The following is an 18,152-nucleotide window of genomic DNA, read 5'->3' as shown; positions in this document are numbered from 1 at the left end:
CAAAAACAAGCATGGCTGCATGGCTGCTCCTTGCCTCTCTCGGTTCTGACTTCATGGAGCTGGCACCGAGGCAGTTGGCTCTCGAGCACACCATGTGCAGAGCTTCCCATAAACCCTCAGTCCCCCACCCCCTCGGGTAATCTACACGGCTCCCCCCCTCCACCTCTGAAAGCCAGAGGGAGACAAGATGGTCCCGCTGCCCGGGGGGCAAGATAGCAGGCCAGGCGGGAAGAACAAGGCACTTGCTGTCGTAGCCGCTTGGCACCCTGTGAGGCAAGGGCAGAAAAACGACCCCACGCGATTGGTCGTTCTCGGTCACATGGTGAAGGGGCGCTCCATCGGCCATAGTTCCTCAACACAGGACGGGGATGCTGTGTTTTATCTGCCTGCCGATCAGATGCCCGCAAGTCACGGGCTACGATAAAGCCGATTAGGCACGGCCCCTCTGGGTCAAGTGCTGTGGGCCGAGGCATGACCACTGCGCTCCACTTCAAAACCCATTAAAATACACTCTCATTCATTCAGAGGGTCAACAAGAGGTACTGTACAAGCTCTTTATCTCCAGATAACGCCTGTTAAAGTTCATACATTGAGCTGCGAAGTCAGCTAAAGACAGCAGAAAAAGCAAAGGGGAAAAAAAGCAGCGCTTGGGCAAACAGCTCCGAGCGTCATCACTGATACAGAGTCATCACTGATAGAGCCACCTGGCCTGCCTTGCGCACCAGCCTCCATGGGAGCTGAGCCCCACCCGGCTCTTATTTGCAGGTGGGGCTTGTGGGAAAGAGCGCGGCGGAGGCGTTTGAGACGGAGCCAGGGGACGCGAGCAGCCTTGTATCCTGTTCTCTCTTCCCCTTTTCAAGGACAGGAACAATGGCAACCTCCGCGCCCCCCCCCCCCCCCCACCCCTCCTCTCCACTCACCACATCGTTTGCTGCTTAAATTTGCAGTGTCAATATTTGACCCGATCGGTGGATTAACGGCCCACGCCGCCGGGCGCTCTGGGGTGGGGCCCCCCGCCTCCCTCAGAGGCCTCCTGGACTGGGACCAAGGCCCCAGGCTCAAAAGCTCATCTCGCAGTGATGTGTGACTCTTGCTGTGAGGGCACTCTGAAGGCTTCTCCCATCAAATGAAAACTCGTGATCAAACAGCCCTCCGCAAATCATGTGCCTGAATAACCTTGAAGATCCGGTTTGCATATCGTAGAGCAGAATGTACTCAGAAGTTAAAACTGTTATCCATTATCTGTTACTGCTTCTGGGCCAGCTTGACCAAGCAGGATTTCTTTAACTCTTTATGCAAACCTGGAACAGGGAGGCTACATTCCCCTAAGGGGAATGGCAAAGATGCAAAATTCCCATAAAATACACTGACGCAATGTCTTTAATTAAAAAGAGACTAAGAGACAATACAGCTCTCCTCTACCAAGCTTGGGGTACACCTAGCTATGAGGTAAATAAGTCACCGAAGTCATGTTTGTTGTTAGAAATTGTAAGGGGCCTTTAGGCCTCCATCACATGGCACCTCAATCTGGAGAGACGGCACAGTCAAAGCAACAGCGGGCAGGACTCACCCTTCAAGACGCACATCTGGCAGCGACCTGTTGAGGGCAATCATCTCGCTGGCCATAAGGTTGAACTGATTGATCTTGAACATCTCCTTCATCTTCTCCTGGTTCTCCTTGGGGATGACCACCGGCTTGCCCATCTCCCCGGGGCCGTCGTGGGGCCTCTGGACCACCTCTGCATGGGGGGGGGGGGCAGACAGGAGGATGAGTCAGCGGGAGGTATGCCTCAGGGGACTGGGGTGCATACCGACACAAACTAGACTAGGAGAGCCGAAGATATTTCTGTGACAGTGACAACGATGGCAATGAGCACAATACATAAGGATCACCAACAGCAGGGATCAGTATGCACTGTGGGACTTGTGAACAGCAGACCCGGAAATATCCCTGACATGTATACTTACCAAGGGTTTCCTCACACACCCACACATTCACACAGTCTTACTTCACATATTTTTTCTTTATTGAACAAACGCATAAATGGGTGAAAAAACTGAAATACCCACACTGAAACCTAACTCTAGGATGCTGCCTTGACCAATACACAGGCGAGCGGTGGCCGGCAGCTAACAAGAGCTAAAAGAACCGGGTGAGAGCGGAGGGGCTCGGCTAGCAGGGTTAAGACGCTTTCACTGAGAGTCCCCTGATCACTCGCTCAGGGTTCAATGGGACACGCCTGGCTGCTCACTGAATGACAGGAAGCGCTTTGTGGATTAGGGCACAGGGACCCCCCCCCCCCCTCGCCCTGCCTCTCGCTGTAGATCATGGGATGGAAGGGGAGGCTGCGATTTGAGCGTCCACGTCCATGCAGGTCACGCGCGCTAGCGTGCAGCCGATCTAATCTACACACCCATCACAGTGAAGATTACGTGTCAGCGCGTGAGCATTCACACATGTGTATACCCATGTGTATCATGCGTATGGGGTAAGAGGGAGGCCCTTCAAGACTCACACCTTCCTCCATGCAGATCATGCGTTGGTGGAAAAGGGGGTTCTAGTCTACATATCCATATCAGTAAGTCATGTGCTGTTTTTGTGTATGTGTGTGTGTGTGGTGTGTGTGCGTTTGGTGGGGGTAGGGGCTGTCCTGCTCAACCACCTCTACGCAACTGTGTTTGGGGGGGGGGGGGGGGGGGATGGGGTGCTCCTGATAACACATCCATCTCCATGAAGTATGTCTTGACAGCATGTTTGTGTGAATCACCATAAATCTTGAGTGGAGTCGGCGCGATGTGAAATAACGCGGGGTGATTGCCATCTCCTGCAGGCACCCGCGGCGTGGCATCTGAAGACATTAGCTCAGAAGGCTGATGCATCTGGGGTGGGGAGACAATGAATAATGCAGATCGGGTTTCATCTGTTCGCAGGAGAAACGTCTCCCAACAAAACGGAGCAGATCTGGGCCAGAGTCAACAAAAACAGCTATGTGCCACCAGCGTCAGAGAAGAGGCCCCGGGTTTCCTTCAAGCCTAATTCCGTCAGAGCTCACCCGGCCTACCCCCAGCAAGTGCAAATGGGGAAATGTGGGGGTGCTGACAAGGCGAGGCTCCCAAATAGCGTCAGGTGGTGGTGCTGTTGACAAAATGGTGTCTGGAGCTGGGGGTAGCTGCTGTTGTGCGTCCCCCTTTTCTCCATTCCTCCCTATGGCTGGGGGAAGGTGCAGGCCTACTCAGTTCAGGTGCTGTTGAGTAAGCTGAGGCCGAGCCACACTCTGCAGTGATGTGAACGCGAGGGGTGGGGGTTGGGGGAGCGATTGCCAGACGGAGGGTGATTTGAAGGCCCCCGGTTCAGATTTCCGAGCACCTCTGTAAGAGTCAGAAGTGTCTGACCTCTGACAATCAGAGCTCTGCCGGCGAAGGTCAGCTCCAAGGCAGCCGCAAATAAAACGGCGAGAGATAAGAGGCGGAGCGGTGCAGTGAGGCGGGCGCGCTGAGCACTGCGGTGCTCCCCATTACAGGAGTGGAGGAAAATAAGAGGCTCAGAGACCCAAAGCAGCCAAACCAGTGACCACAATGCACTGTAACCTGACCTGCGCTGAAAACCAAGCTCAAGTGCAGCTTTCTGCTCAGGCCGAAGGAAAGAGCTCCTTCAATTCAATTCAAAGCACTGGATACCCTCCCTGTCAGAGAGAGAGAGACACACACACACACACACACGCACACACACACACACACACACACACACGCACACACACACACACACACACACACACACACACACACACACGCATAGACGTACACAGACACGCAAGCACGTACACACACATGCACAACAGCAAAAATGCACACACCCACACACAAACACAGACACACAACAGTAAAAATGCGCGCGCACACACACACACACACACACAACGGTAAAAATGCATGCACGCACGCACGCACACACACGCACACATGCTTGCACACAAACACACACACAAACACTCTTTCATTCACTCACTCTCTCCTTGTCTCCCGACAGCGCTGCCAGATCAGAACACCTCAATTATTATTTCTTTCTGAAACCATTTAAACACACATCAGGCAGGCTTGAGCTGCTCTCGAGCAGTGACATATTACATCTGATATTTGTCTGGCGTGTACACATGTGCAGCAGCACTGATACCACAAGAGATGTTTTAAGGCGTAGTTTGGGTAGCGTTTGGGTAGCGGTAGGGATTTCTGAAAGCATGCTCCAAATTCCCTGCTAATCCAGGCTATGCCTTAATATTCATTAAGGCAACATTATTTGCCAAAGAATGCCCAGATCGGTAAGTTTGCCTTAAATCTCTGCAACCACAAAACAATGGCGGCACTGTGTGACAGCGGCTTATTGGAGCCATCATTTCTGCCTTTTGATGTCTCTGCACGCCGGGGATCAGGAAAACAAGAAATGTGTATTTTCAAAGCGGCAATTTAAACCTTAATAAGATGAAAGTGCATCATTTGGGGAAGATTACAGCAGGCTTTGTCACTGGAAAAGCAGATTAAATCTGCCTCTCAAAAAAAAAAAAAACAGCTCCCGCTCCTCTGTAAGCTTGCAGTGCCATGCGAAAGGAGGCCATGGCGGCTTTCTCCCCCCACCCCACACCCCCCCGCACCCACCTCGTTTCGGGCACGTGACGGGGGGGGGGGGGGCACACTGGTCACCCCGGGGGCCTTCGTGGGAGAAGGGAGCGGCGCTGAGAGTTTATGGGAAGCGAGGCGTGTCGCCTGGCTCCCAGGGCGAGTGGCCGACGGCGAGGCTCCACTAATGTAATTATGGCCGCCACTGCCGCCATCACAATAAAAGCGGCTCTGATTGTAATGGCAGTAATAACAGCACAGATTCCAGTGCATAATCCATTATCCAATATACCCACAGAGAGGAGGAGCACAGTTTCTTCGGGGGAGTGGGGGGAAGGGGTTACACGATGACCTTTTTAAATTCAGCCTCTTTGGAACACTGCTGATTGGTGATCTCTTTTACACATCCCCAGCTCAGGGTCCACAAAAATGACCACAAAACAATCTGCTGTGTGCTTGAGTGAGGCGTCTCAGCTTGTTCGTCCTGCCTGGGCACTGATGACAGCTATCCAGGGCCTGCTTTAGGTCTGCAGAGTCGTGCCGAAGCTCGAATGAACCCAACTCCTTTCAAAAGCCCCTTCCCAGCGGCTACAGCTGTCGTCGGCAGCGGAGTGAGCGAGGAGGAAGAGGAGGGAGGGGGGAGGGCGGGGGCAGAGAACGGCAGGCTGCCAGACGGTAAGAAGATTAGGCTCAGAGGATTCCGAGCGGGGCCGGGTGCGAGAACCCGACCGGTGAGTCACGCCGATGACTCGCCCCCGGCCTCCGAGCTAGATGACACAACGCTCCGAACACCGCTGCCCCACAGATGCAGACATGATGAGCGAACTTTGAGGGGAGAGATGCATGAAGCTTGAAGTCTGCATTGACCGTTTCAGACTGCCGGGTGCAACGGGCCTGGAGACGTCATTTTGACCACGTGGATTCAAACTGGACCGTTCCGGTCGGCAAGCTGGATGACCTGCGAGTGACACCTCTGTCGTACATGCTTAAGTAAGGCCCTTAATCCCAGATGCTTCTGTAAAATCTCCAGCTGCACAGGTGATCAAGTGTAAGCCCTGCGTTTCACCTGGGTGACAGTCAGCTGTGCAAATGATAAAAGGCTAAAATAGGAGCGCCAGCTGGACGCACGTTCCCCAGCAGCCGAGTCCCATGGTCTCTTGTGAGACGGTCCCCGTTTCTCCCCGAATAAGGGCAGGAAACCCTCACCTCTGGGCCCAGGGTCAGAGTGACTGCTTCCAGAGTTGTGGTTGCGTGGTCCAGGGGACGGCTGAAAAGTTCAACCTTCAGTGAAAAATGCAAAAAAAAAAAGAAAAAAGAAAAAAGTCCCAGCGAGGAGCAGTGGGGCTCATTTCACAGCCCAGCTGAGCTGCAATGGTCCCTGCTCTCTGGCGGCCAGATCTACGGAAGGCGCTGCTTCCAGCTCACGGCCGTTTAATGCCAAGGGCCTTCCAGGACCAGCGAAGTGTGCCGTTTGGTAATGCAGCCACGGGAGGGGCCGGCCATGGCTGCCACAGGGAGGGCTGGGGGACGCCAGGAGCTTTGGGTGCTACTGACTGCGTGACTGATGCTTCCCACAATGCCACAGACTCAGAGCTCTCAGTGGGGGGACACTTAAACACCACTACCAGCTCTGTCAAATCAGACAGACCCAACCACGTTGAGTCAATGTGGTGGACCATGGCCTACCAACACAGAATACAATCACTGACGTTAGGTACATGATTGGTTTGCCATTATGTTTTACACTTGGCTCCAGTCATACTGCTGGATATTTACTGAAGCAGGACAAACCTAGTACCTCAGCCAAGGGCACAACGGCAGTAAATCAGCTGGTATCTGAACTTGGAGCTTTCCATTACGCTACTTGGCCTTTAAGCTGTGCGCCACACCCCTGCCCAAACACAGTGCCCCCAGCCCGCCCCATTCAGTGTGGGATGTATGCATTATCTACCCTCCCTCCCTCTTCCACACTCCACCAATCCAAAAATGCCACCCTGTAACCTTTACGTGTTTGATTTGTATTGTGTGTGTTGAGAGGGAGAGGGAGAGGGGTGGGGTTTTGTGTGCAGGGTGGAGTAGTGTACAGTGGTAGTGTAGTATTCATAGGTTGAGTCACTACTACAGACATGCAATCATCAAATGATGTGGGAATGCAACAACCGGCAAGTGCATCTGCTATCTCCACACTCTTTTACAACCACGTTCTGTGTCCTTCTCTTTCTTTATCACCAAAGGGCAATATGAGATGGTCAACATGAACTTGAGGGCAAAGAGACAGACTGTGACTTTGTGAGCACCAGAGAGTCTTTCCAGAAGGCTGAGTTCACACACACACTTCCCCTTCCCCTTCTCAAAAGGGAAGTGGCTTTGTCTGTTCTCACCCACAGACAGTGCACAATCTGCGATTTACAGACAGCATTACATTATTGGTTTTTAGCAAACGTTCTTATCCAGACTTACAGTTTTTACATGTTATCCAGTGTAACGGAGTGTGCCCGAGCGGAGAGGTGGTCAAGACTGAAGGAGGGACAACTGCAGACAAAAGTTTCCAATTTGAAACGTTTTATTTTCCTTTAGGCTACCGGCAGGGTTACAAGCATGCAAACACACTAGACAAACAAACAAAACACTTCAGCAAAGAAAAGGAAAAGAAAACTGAGACAATGCCCATATTCTAGCTAGGCCCTATTACACAGGTCCCATGGCATGACCTCTCACTTCAGAGGCATCTCTCCGTCTGAGCTACACAGCAGCCATATAAAACCCCGGTCTCATCCATTGCACATAGATAAAATCAATTAATTACTACACACCATATTTCATTGCTAACAGCACCTAGGCAGAACACCTTTCTTACAAACAATCAGGTGTTTATTTTATCAATGCCCTTATACACTTCTTTAACGATTAAAATAAATTCGCACGGAGCACCCCTGCACCAATGAGCGCTTCCATATCGGAGCGCGAAAAGAGCGCAGAAAAAGCTTCCCCGTCCTGCACCCCAGTTTGCTCGCTCACATGCAGAAGACAACAGGAGTACAGGAACACCAGTAAGTACATCGATACATTTAGAAACAGCATAAACAGGCAACCAGCAAGTGTTCTGATGTTCAATGTGCGCACTAAAAGAACTCTTACATAGCCGCTTTAAATAAACTGCGATTCTAAATGAATGTGCCGCGTTTTGCGTTTTTCCTTGTTTCTGATACATTACCCCTTTTAATTTCTACCTCAGACTTACCAACAAACACATTAACATTCTAGAAACCGACGGTAAAGCATTATTTGCGGTTTCATCGTGTCATTGTTCATACGGAGGCGGAAAAGCCACCGATCCCAGTGACGGACGCGCTGCGCTCCGTCACATTACCCCCCCCCTCAAGAGTGAACGTCCTCGTACACTCGGGACAGGTAGTCCGCCATGATGTTGTCTGGGCCAGCACGATATTTCACAGAAAACCTGAATGGCTGTAATGATAAATACCACCTAGTCACTCTGGAGTTGGTGTCTTTCATTTTGTCAAGCCATTGAAGGGCCCGATGATCTGTCTCCAGAACAAAATCCTTCTCCACTAGGTAATATTTTAAAGAGTCTAATGCCCATTTGATGGCGAGGCACTCCTTTTCCACAGTGGAGTACCTTGCCTCCCTTGGAAACAGTTTCCTGCTCAGGAACACCACAGGCTTCTGCTCCCCGGGTAGCCCCTGCAGCAACACTGCCCCCAGCCCTACTCCAGACGCGTCCGTCTGAACCAGGAAGGGCTGAGAGAAGTCAGGACTCTGGAGAATGGGATCTTTGGTTAAACAGGTGCGCAAGTCCTCAAAAGCCTTGGAACACTGGTCCGTCCAGACCACTTGGTTGGGGCTCGATTTGCGCGTGAGGTCAATCAGGGGTCCCGCCTTAGTGGAGAAGTGCGGAATAAAACGTCTGTACCAACCCACTACTCCCAGGAAGGAGCGAACTTGGCGTTTGGTGGTTGGCACTGGGGTCTCCATGATGGCACTCACTTTCCCCACTTGTGGCTTAATGACCCCTCCCCCAATGACATAGCCCAGGTACTGCACCTCTGTCTGGGCCACTGCACATTTTTGGGGATTGATGGTAAGTCCTGCCTCCTTCAACCGTCTCAGCACATCCCTCACATGGACCAGGTGATCTTCCCAGGAGCGGCTAAAGACAACCACATCATCGATGTAGGCAGAGGAGTAATCCTCTGCCCCCTCTAACACCTGGTCCATGAGGCGCTGAAACGTTGCAGGTGCCCCCTGCAGGCCAAAAGGCATATAACAGAACTGGTAAAAACCAAAGGGTGTTCTGAAAGCTGTCAGTGCTTTAGAGTCCTCTGCCATGGGCACTTGCCAGTAGCCTTTACAGAGATCAAAAGTTGTTAGGAATCTGGCAGTGCCCAGGCGGTCTATCAGATCATCAATCCTCGGCATTGGATATGGATCAAAAGCAGAAATGGAGTTTACCTTTCTGAAGTCCATGCAGAATCTTAAGGATCCATCTTTCTTTGGCACAAGCACTACCGGACTCGACCACTCACTGGTTGATGGCTCAATGATCCCCATGTTCCTCATGGCGTCGATCTCCTCCTTGATCTTTGGGAGAAGCTGTGCAGGAATCCGGTAGCATGGGAGCCTAATTGGACCAGGTGACTTCAGCATAATACGGTGTTCTACCAGCTGTGTCTTACCTGGAGTGCCACTAAACACCCCCTCTGGCACACAGGCCCTTAGCTCCCGCTGCTGGGCCTCGGAGAGGTGGTCCAAGTTAACCTCTGCATCTTCCTTCTGCCTGACGGGGAAATACTGCTCCTCTACTTCTTCCTCCTCTGCCATGGCTCTGGCAAACAGATGCTGCTCCACAGGTCTCTCCCTGGGATGCCATTCTTTTAACATGTTGATGTGAAAAATCTGATTTTGTTTTTTCCTGTCTGGCATATTGATTTCATATGTGACCTTGCCGGCCCGCCGTTGGACCACATATGGCCCCTGCCATTTTGCAAGAAGGCTGCTTTCAGAAGTGGGAAGCAACAGCAACACCTTCTGGCCTGGCTGGAGAGATCTGTCTCTGGCTGAGGTGTCATACCACTTCCGTTGCTTGGCTTGAGCAGACCGCATGTTCTCTTGCACCAGATCAGTCAGGTGCTGCATTCGATCACGCATCTTCAGGACATATGTCAGGACGTTCATTTTCCGTTCTGGCTCCTCTCCCTCCCAGGCCTCCTTCAGAACATCGAGTGGACCCCTCACCTTCCGGCCGTACAGGAGTTCGAATGGTGAGAAACCAGTGGATGCCTGTGGGACTTCCCTGTAGGCAAACAACAGGTAAGGTAGCCATTCATCCCAGTCAGACCCCGAGTCTGACACGAACTTGCGGAGCATGCTCTTCAGGGTCTTGTTGAACCTTTCTACAAGCCCATCTGTCTGAGGGTGGTATGGGGTGGTCTTAATACCCTTGATTCCTAAGTACGTATACACTTGTTTAAGTAAAGTAGATGTAAAGTTTGATCCCTGATCTGTCAACACTTCCTTCGGAACCCCCACCCGTGAGACCAGCTGAAGGAAAGCATTAGCTACTTGCCTTGCCCTGATATTACGAAGGGGAAAAGCTTCTGGATACCTTGTCGCATAATCAGCAATCACTAAAATGTATCTATTGCCCCTGCGACTGCGTTCTAATGGGCCCACTATATCCATTGCCACTCTGCTAAAGGGAACATCTATTATAGGCATTGTGACCAATGGGACTCTATCCCCTTTCTTACCTGGAGCCAACAACTGACATGCTGCACAGGATTTGCAAAAATTAACAACATCAGCATACATGTTAGGCCAATAAAAACGGCCTACAATCCTGTCCCATGTCTTATTTTGACCTAAATGCCCTGACCATGGACTAGAATGACCCAACTCCATCACTGTAGCTCTAAGTGCTATGGGTACCACAAGCTGCTCCCCATCTTCCCCATGGCGATATAAAATGCCCCCCTTTAGCTTAAACTTGGGGCCTAAGGCATCCCCTTTGTCATCTGCCACCAGGCCTGCATAAAAAGGTTTCAGGGACCCATCTACTCTTTGGGCTTTGACTATGTCTGCTGGAATTGCCTTGTCCAACTGAATATCAGGCACAGGTTGCGGATCAATTTCTGTCAGCTTGGTACCTCTAAATTTCTCCCTTCTCTTTTCACTTCTAGTCTTCTTTCTATCTGTCCCCGCAAATGGTAACACATCCCAAGAACAATCACCATCTTGTCTTTTAGCCTGTGCACGGGTGATTGCCATATTACAACTCTGTTCTTGGTCCACAAGTGCCGCTAGCCCTGGAATATCCTTCCCCAAGACTACTGGGTATGGCAGCTCCTTGGCCACCGCTACTGTGACCAGATATGACACCTTATCCACCTCAAGGTATACCTCAGCTGTAGGGTAAGCTACCTCATCCCCATGGACGCAGCGGATAAGCACCTCCCCATTAGCTAACATGTTATGATCAGGAATCAGCTCTGACCTTACTATGGTCTGGCTACTACCTGTATCCACCAGAGCCTGCACCTGCTTCCCATTCACCCGCACCACTATTAGGGACTCCCATTGCTCTAGTGTGGCTCCCCCCTCTTCACTATGCTTTGGGACATATGAGACATGGGCACTCTTCGGTTTCCTTCTGGGACATCTGAGCTTAATATGCCCTGCCTGACCACAGTAATAGCAAATGAGGTCTTCCTGACCGGCCCTAACAGCATTAGGACTTTTACTACTCAGACCACCATCCCGACCACCCTCAGACCTACCCGGCCGTGCAGCATTCTCCTCCCTCCCCCAGGCCAGCTGATAGGGTCTTGAACCTCGGCGTGCAGCAACAAAGGACTCTGCCAACGTCACCGCCTCCTTTGCCGACTTGGGGTTATGTTCTTTGATCCACAGCCGCACATCACTATTCACCATTCTCAGGAACTGTTCCAGCACCAGCATGTCCCCGATCTCCTCCTTAGTATGGGCCTGTGGACACACCCATTTTTCATACAGCTCCCTGAGTCTGGTGAAGAGTTCTTTGGGTGACTCACCGGGCAATATCTGAGTGAATCGAAATCGTTGTCTGTATGTCTCTGGATGGATCTCAAATTTCTCCAGGATCACATGTTTGATCTTGTCATAATCCATTGCCTCATTAAAGTCCATTGCAATGTAGGCTGCTCTTGCTTTGCCTGTAAGTAATGGCACCAGGTGAAGTGCCCATTCTGCCTTTGGACACAGACTTGCCATTGCAATTCTTTCAAAAGTCATTAAGAAATGTTCTATATCCTCATCCTCTGTATATTTTTGCATTTTAGGTCCTTTCCAACCTGTAAAAAGCACCGGAGTCCTCTCCACCCGTTCCGTTGCCAGCGGGTCTGTAATCGCTTGGACCCCTGCACTTGCCTCTGAAACTGTTGCTGCCATGCCTAGTGCTGAGCTCCATATTAATGGCACCGCTGATGCTTGCGTTTCTGCCGCTGGGGCTGTCACTGCTGATGGGCCTGGGGCTGCCAACACCGCCGCCGGTGCTGAGCCTGGAGCCACTGCCACCGATAAGCTTGGGGCTGCCGCCACTACTGCCGGTGATGAGCCTGGGGCCACTGCCACTGATAAGCCTGGGGCTGCCGCTGCTGCAGGTACTGGCACAGCTGTGCCTGAAACCATTGGCGCCACTTGGACTGGCACAGCCACTGAGCCTTGGACCACTGAGCCTGAGGTTTCCGCTGCCGTTGGTGCTGCTAATGCTGACCTTGGGACCGCCGGCGCTGCTGAACTTTGGACCCTCGCTGCCCACCACTGTGGGTCTGTCTGGACTTCGCTTGTCAAGAGATGCGATGGACTTGTTGCTGCTGACACTGGAGCTGGAAGTGACAGCCCTTGAGGGCCCTCCAACAGCCTTGCTTGACCACGGCTCCTCGCCATCTCCGATCTTTCCTGCCGCACCTCATTCTGCAGGAGATTGAAATGATGGACCATACCCCTCCATCTCTGGTCCTGGCGGGCTTGTTCCTGCTTGTTGTGTTCCTCCTGCATCTGCTGGGCAGCTAAAAATGTCTGAAACATTTTCTGGAGTTCCTGAAGAGAGTGTTCCATGGTTTTCTGAGAGCTGCTCTCATCTTCTGTGAAGTCTGCTTCTTGATCTTGCTCTCTCCTCTTTTTGGGCCCCATCTCATTTGCCCACCTTCAGTCTGACCTGAGCACACTGGTAGTTTCCGCTGCCACCAAATGTAACGGAGTGTGCCCGAGCGGAGAGGTGGTCAAGACTGAAGGAGGGACAACTGCAGACAAAAGTTTCCAATTTGAAACGTTTTATTTTCCTTTAGGCTACCGGCAGGGTTACAAGCATGCAAACACACTAGACAAACAAACAAAACACTTCAGCAAAGAAAAGGAAAAGAAAACTGAGACAATGCCCATGTTCTAACTAGGCCCTATTACACAGGTCCCATGGCATGACCTCTCACTTCAGAGGCATCTCCCCGTCTGAGCTACACAGCAGCCATATAAAACCCCGGTCTCATCCATTGCACATAGATAAAATCAATTAATTACTACACACCATATTTCATTGCTAACAGCACCTAGGCAGAACACCTTTCTTACAAACAATCAGGTGTTTATTTTATCAATGCCCTTATACACTTCTTTAACGATTAAAATAAATTCGCACGGAGCACCCCTGCACCAATGAGCGCTTCCATATCGGAGCGCGAAAAGAGCGCAGAAAAAGCTTCCCCGTCCTGCACCCCAGTTTGCTCGCTCACATGCAGAAGACAACAGGAGTACAGGAACACCAGTAAGTACATCGATACATTTAGAAACAGCATAAACAGGCAACCAGCAAGTGTTCTGATGTTCAATGTGCGCACTAAAAGAACTCTTACATAGCCGCTTTAAATAAACTGCGATTCTAAATGAATGTGCCGCGTTTTGCGTTTTTCCTTGTTTCTGATACATTACCCCTTTTAATTTCTACCTCAGACTTACCAACAAACACATTAACATTCTAGAAACCGACGGTAAAGCATTATTTGCGGTTTCATCGTGTCATTGTTCATACGGAGGCGGAAAAGCCACCGATCCCAGTGACGGACGCGCTGCGCTCCGTCACATCCAGTTATACAGCAGGATATTTACTGAGGCTATTTTCTAGGTTAGGTACCTTGCCCAAGGGTACAGCACCAGTGCCCCAGTGCTGAATCGAACAAACAACCTTTCGGTTACAAGCCCTGCTTCTTGCAACCACGCTAACCCTCCCCCCCAGGAGCCCAGGCCTTGTCTCTACTCCACTGTGACGCCGGCAGTCGTACCATCGGACACGTGTGTGGTTTAACATGGGCCTGTAATGTGGGCCGCCGATACCGTGGCCGCTGCATGCGAGCTGAGCTTTTGGCCGCGGAGAGAGGCCGGCCGCCGCAGGGGTCCGCTCGGCCCCGCGTCCTGGGCTCTCTGACTCTGACTCACGTCTCGTTTACGGCTCGACCTTAATTAGCCATCCCTCCCTCCCATCTCCCTGCCTTTCCTTGCGTTCTCCCCTCTCTAATCTATTCTAACCCGGGGCTGTGTCCTATATTTAGGCCTCTCGGTTTTCCTGTGTAAACAGCAGACAAACAAAATTACCACCGATTAATTGACAGAAACGTGTCAGAGGAGCACGAGGCGATTTGCTGCTGTTAAAAACTGAACAATGCGCAGGGTTATATTTAACCGTGTGTGTATGTGCTGTGCTCTCTGTACTGAATGCATACAGTAAGTGGGCACGTGCAAACGTCTGCTTTTGTTCCTACAATAAATTGCCTGTGTGTAAGTGCATGCCTGAGTGTGTTTGTGTGTGCTAAGAGTGTCAATCTGTGTGCATTTGAGTGTGTGAGTTTCGTCTGTCTCGATGTGTGTATGTGTGCGTGTGCGTATGTTCATGTATGTGTCTATCTGTCTGTTTGTCTCTTTTTGTGTATGTATGCATTTATGTGTCTCCGTCTGTTCATATGTGTTCAAGTCCTGTTTCTGTGTGTCTGTCTCCTTCCATCAGGGTCTGTGTCTCCTTTTTGTGTGTCCTCATACATGTCTGCTTCTGGGTTTGTGAGTGAGTGTCTGTCTACACTGTATGCGTGTGTGTGTGTGCGCGTATGTGTGTTCGTGTCTGTGGCCTCACCGTCCCTCCCCGGCAGGCCCCGCTCCTTCTTGTCGTCACACTTGTTGCACTCGCTGAAGTACAGCAGGATGAACATGTCCAGCATCACCCACACCAGCGACGTGGCCAGCACCACCTTGCAGTAGGCAAACTTCCTCATGGCGCAGGCTCAGAGCAGCTGCAGGGCACAGACAGAAAGAGAGAGAGAGAGAGAGGCGTCAGTCAGGATGAATTACAGCTGCCACCAAAATCGCCACAGCTCCCCCCTCTCAGTGTCTGTAGACAGGATATTTTCAGATATAAAGCATGAGGTCAAACATCAGGGGGCCACATTCGTCACACTTTGTACACAATCAAACTTAATTTGTTTTCATGCCATTCTGAGTGATCTTCTCACTTCCCCAGAGACTGCTAATGGAACTTAGCCAAGTGCTAAATGGAGAACGACAAACGAAACAACATGTCATGAAATTTAATTGTGGGCTGTCCATTACCCGTTTAACATAAACAAGAAGAAAGAGAAAACACCCACAACGTTCACTCTTGGGCATGGTACCCGAAATGATGTCAACCCCCCATCCATAAGTCAAAACAGGCAATGACGTCATCTGGAGGGGACATAATGAAGGCACACGATGTTATATTTCAGTCAAGTTAATGGCGGGGCAAACAGAGCCGGTGCCAGGCTCATGGGGCCAGAAACAGCATCCCGCAGTCAGCTGACTGAAAACCGAACCAACACATTCATTCACGTAATTACCAGCAAAACCCATGCCCCAAATAATGGATGGCAGCGTGCACGAAAGTGACACGATAGCTCCTGCCGTCAATATGCCGCGCTGGAGCGCGAAAGATACTCCTCCTGAATCGATGCGCTGGAGCGCGAAGCAGTCACTCCCACGGGTGAAGCGATACTATGAAGTCCCTCGCCTGTCACGGGCGTCGGCTCCACGTGTATAAATACCAGGCCTTGCCCGGAAAATTACCAGGCAGCCGTGATTTCATCGAGCGGCCCCACAGGACGGCTCCGGCGACGAGGCAATGAGGCAATGACTATTTCATGAGTTACGGCAGGAAAAATGATTCGGTTAAATTTAAATGTTAAGTGCCGTTAATAAACTCGCACGGCGGCGCCGACAATGAAAGCCCGGCTCGGGGATTGTCAACGGGCGATTCGATTAAAAAATACAAAACGAGGTAAATTTTTTTTTTCCCTGTCCACTCCACTGTTCATTTAGTGCGGTAAAAAAGGGACTTCGGATCTAATTAAAAAGTAAGGGCGATGCGATCAAAAATGGTAGGTTTGCGAGCACGGAGGGACACGTACCAACTGCTTCCAGCGCCGCTTCTCAAAAACTAAAGAGGGCCCGGAGTACGGACTGTCACCATCCGCCGAGCGGCTCTCCCTCTCCCTCCAGCTACACAACAAAGCGTGCCGTTCCTCGCTTACCTGTCTGCTCAATGAGGAACGGCACAACACATAGCCTGTACCCCACAGGCTTTCACCGTGTCCCAAAAGGCGAGAGCTGAACCCGGGGAAAGCAAAAGATGTCTTAATACTTCAATAGGACTCGGAAGAGTGTCTCTTCGTATGATTAAATGCGCCCGTTATCAGTTATTTCAACTCGTAAAATCTTCTAAAAGTCGAAACGCGTGGAAGAGGTTAACTCCGGGCCTTAGTGTAGAGCGTGGGGGGTATTCTTTCATTTTGTCATTTTAATTCATTTACATCTTGGTTTTAGTTAAATAAATGATTAATTACGGTAATAAGCAGGCTGTTCGGGAAAAAGGAGGAAAAAAAAATATCAAAGGAAACACATTTATTCCCCCAAGAAGAATTCGCGTTTAACAACCGCTTGCGCAGGCGGCTAATAAATAATATGTCAGACAAGCATAATTACCATGCACCCCGAGACAGAGAGCTGCTGCACTGGGGGTGGGGGTGGTCACTCACCGCTTTCTCTCCAGGGACTAATCTCATCTCTGAAGCGGGCAGCATTTAACACGAGGTGGGGGTTGGGGGGCACACCGAGTCTTTTTCCTTCACAGGGTCGTCCGTCACCCACTGTGATCAAACGTGACCAATTAAGCCATTAAGCACTGGATGTCAGATCCCTACCTCCAACATGTCAGCTGAAAAACACTGGTTGGGTTCTCGGTGGTAAGTGACCCGCGGGGTCAAGCCTGATGAGGGTCTGTTGTCTTGAAGGGGTAAAGGGTTGCCAGTGTCAGACGCTTGAGGAATCGAGTTGGGAGGGCATTTCATTTCTGTTCTTTCTTTAAAGGAGCAACCAGGCTCTCTCAAATCAAATTATATCCCAGCTATCACAACCATCAATTGGGTCATTTGGGGATTAACAGTTACAGTCTCCATTAAGACCAATCTATGGTCCATTAGGTTCACCCTGATTGTGGCTGTAACAGACCAGTCAGTGTGTCTGCATGCACACGCACACACACATACTTACATGCACACATACAGACTGCAGGGTCTCAGAATGACTACAGTGTCCAGTGTTGCTGGAGGAAGGGTGAGGTATAAAATATGTTTTGCTACCCTGCCATATTGAGGAAAGATTTATTCTGTGCAAGGCAACCTTTGCTGAGATTCTTGTAAATGTCATTGTGCTGCTAGCAGTAAAACCGTCCAGTCTCTCTGCAACTTAATAGCGTGGGACTATCCAATTACGCCGCACTCCTTCAGAAGGAGGCACCCGTTCGGCACTGGCGTGCGCACACAGCTCTTCTGTCTCCTTACTCACAATCTCTCTGCCCTTTCTCCTCCAGATTGCTTTAGAAAAACCCTCCAGTTAATGACATCTGAATAGAGCTGGGGACACAGGGACAGTTCAATCATTTTGCTCTGGCGAGAGTGTGACACGCATACAGACACACTCTCACACACAGAGACACACACGGATACAGGCGCATGCGTGTGCACACAGACACCGATGCAGAAAAACACACACACACACACGTACACGCACATTATCCCTCTGTCTGCTTTCACTGGTGCCACCTCCTGCTCTGTCTCTCTCTTCCCCTCTCCATCTCCATTTCTCTGCCTCTCTCTCTACCTGCCTTTTGATCACTCTCTATCTCTCTCTGGTTCTTGATGACACCTGCCCTGGCGGTAACAGATTACATTGTTTCCTGCAATTAATTTTGGCTCTGTGATCACTGATGTATAGCAGGGAGACAACTGCGCGTGGTACCAAGGGAGAGGAATATCAGTGCCTACGTGCATGTGCGTGTGTGTGTGTGTGTGTGTGTGTGTGTGCAAACACTGTGTGCAAGCATTCTCTCCCTGAGTGCATACGTGCAAGCATGTATGCCTATGAACACTCTGTGTGTGTGAGTGCGAGCTCCCTCCAACAGCCCCCCCTCC

At 50.8% G+C, this 18,152-nt stretch overlaps 1 protein-coding gene across 1 annotated transcript in view; it reads right to left on the bottom strand.

Moving 5' to 3' along the window:
* Positions 1–18,152, bottom strand: part of galnt1 (UDP-N-acetyl-alpha-D-galactosamine:polypeptide N-acetylgalactosaminyltransferase 1) — a 162,541-nt gene that overhangs the window by 75,522 nt on the left and 68,867 nt on the right. Inside the window, exons 3-4 of the mRNA XM_036538863.1 lie at positions 14,786–14,942; positions 1,571–1,739 (exon numbers count right to left, since the gene is read on the bottom strand). Of these exons, the coding sequence (XP_036394756.1) occupies positions 1,571–1,739; positions 14,786–14,924 (308 nt within the window). The 5' untranslated portion in view covers positions 14,925–14,942. The remainder of the gene's footprint in view (positions 1–1,570; positions 1,740–14,785; positions 14,943–18,152) is intronic.

The sequence above is a fragment of the Megalops cyprinoides genome, chromosome 10, assembly GCF_013368585.1.
Source record: "Megalops cyprinoides isolate fMegCyp1 chromosome 10, fMegCyp1.pri, whole genome shotgun sequence".
Lineage (NCBI taxonomy): Eukaryota > Metazoa > Chordata > Actinopteri > Elopiformes > Megalopidae > Megalops > Megalops cyprinoides.
Note: the sequence above shows the minus strand (reverse complement) of the source record. Positions and strands in the feature narration are given on the sequence as shown.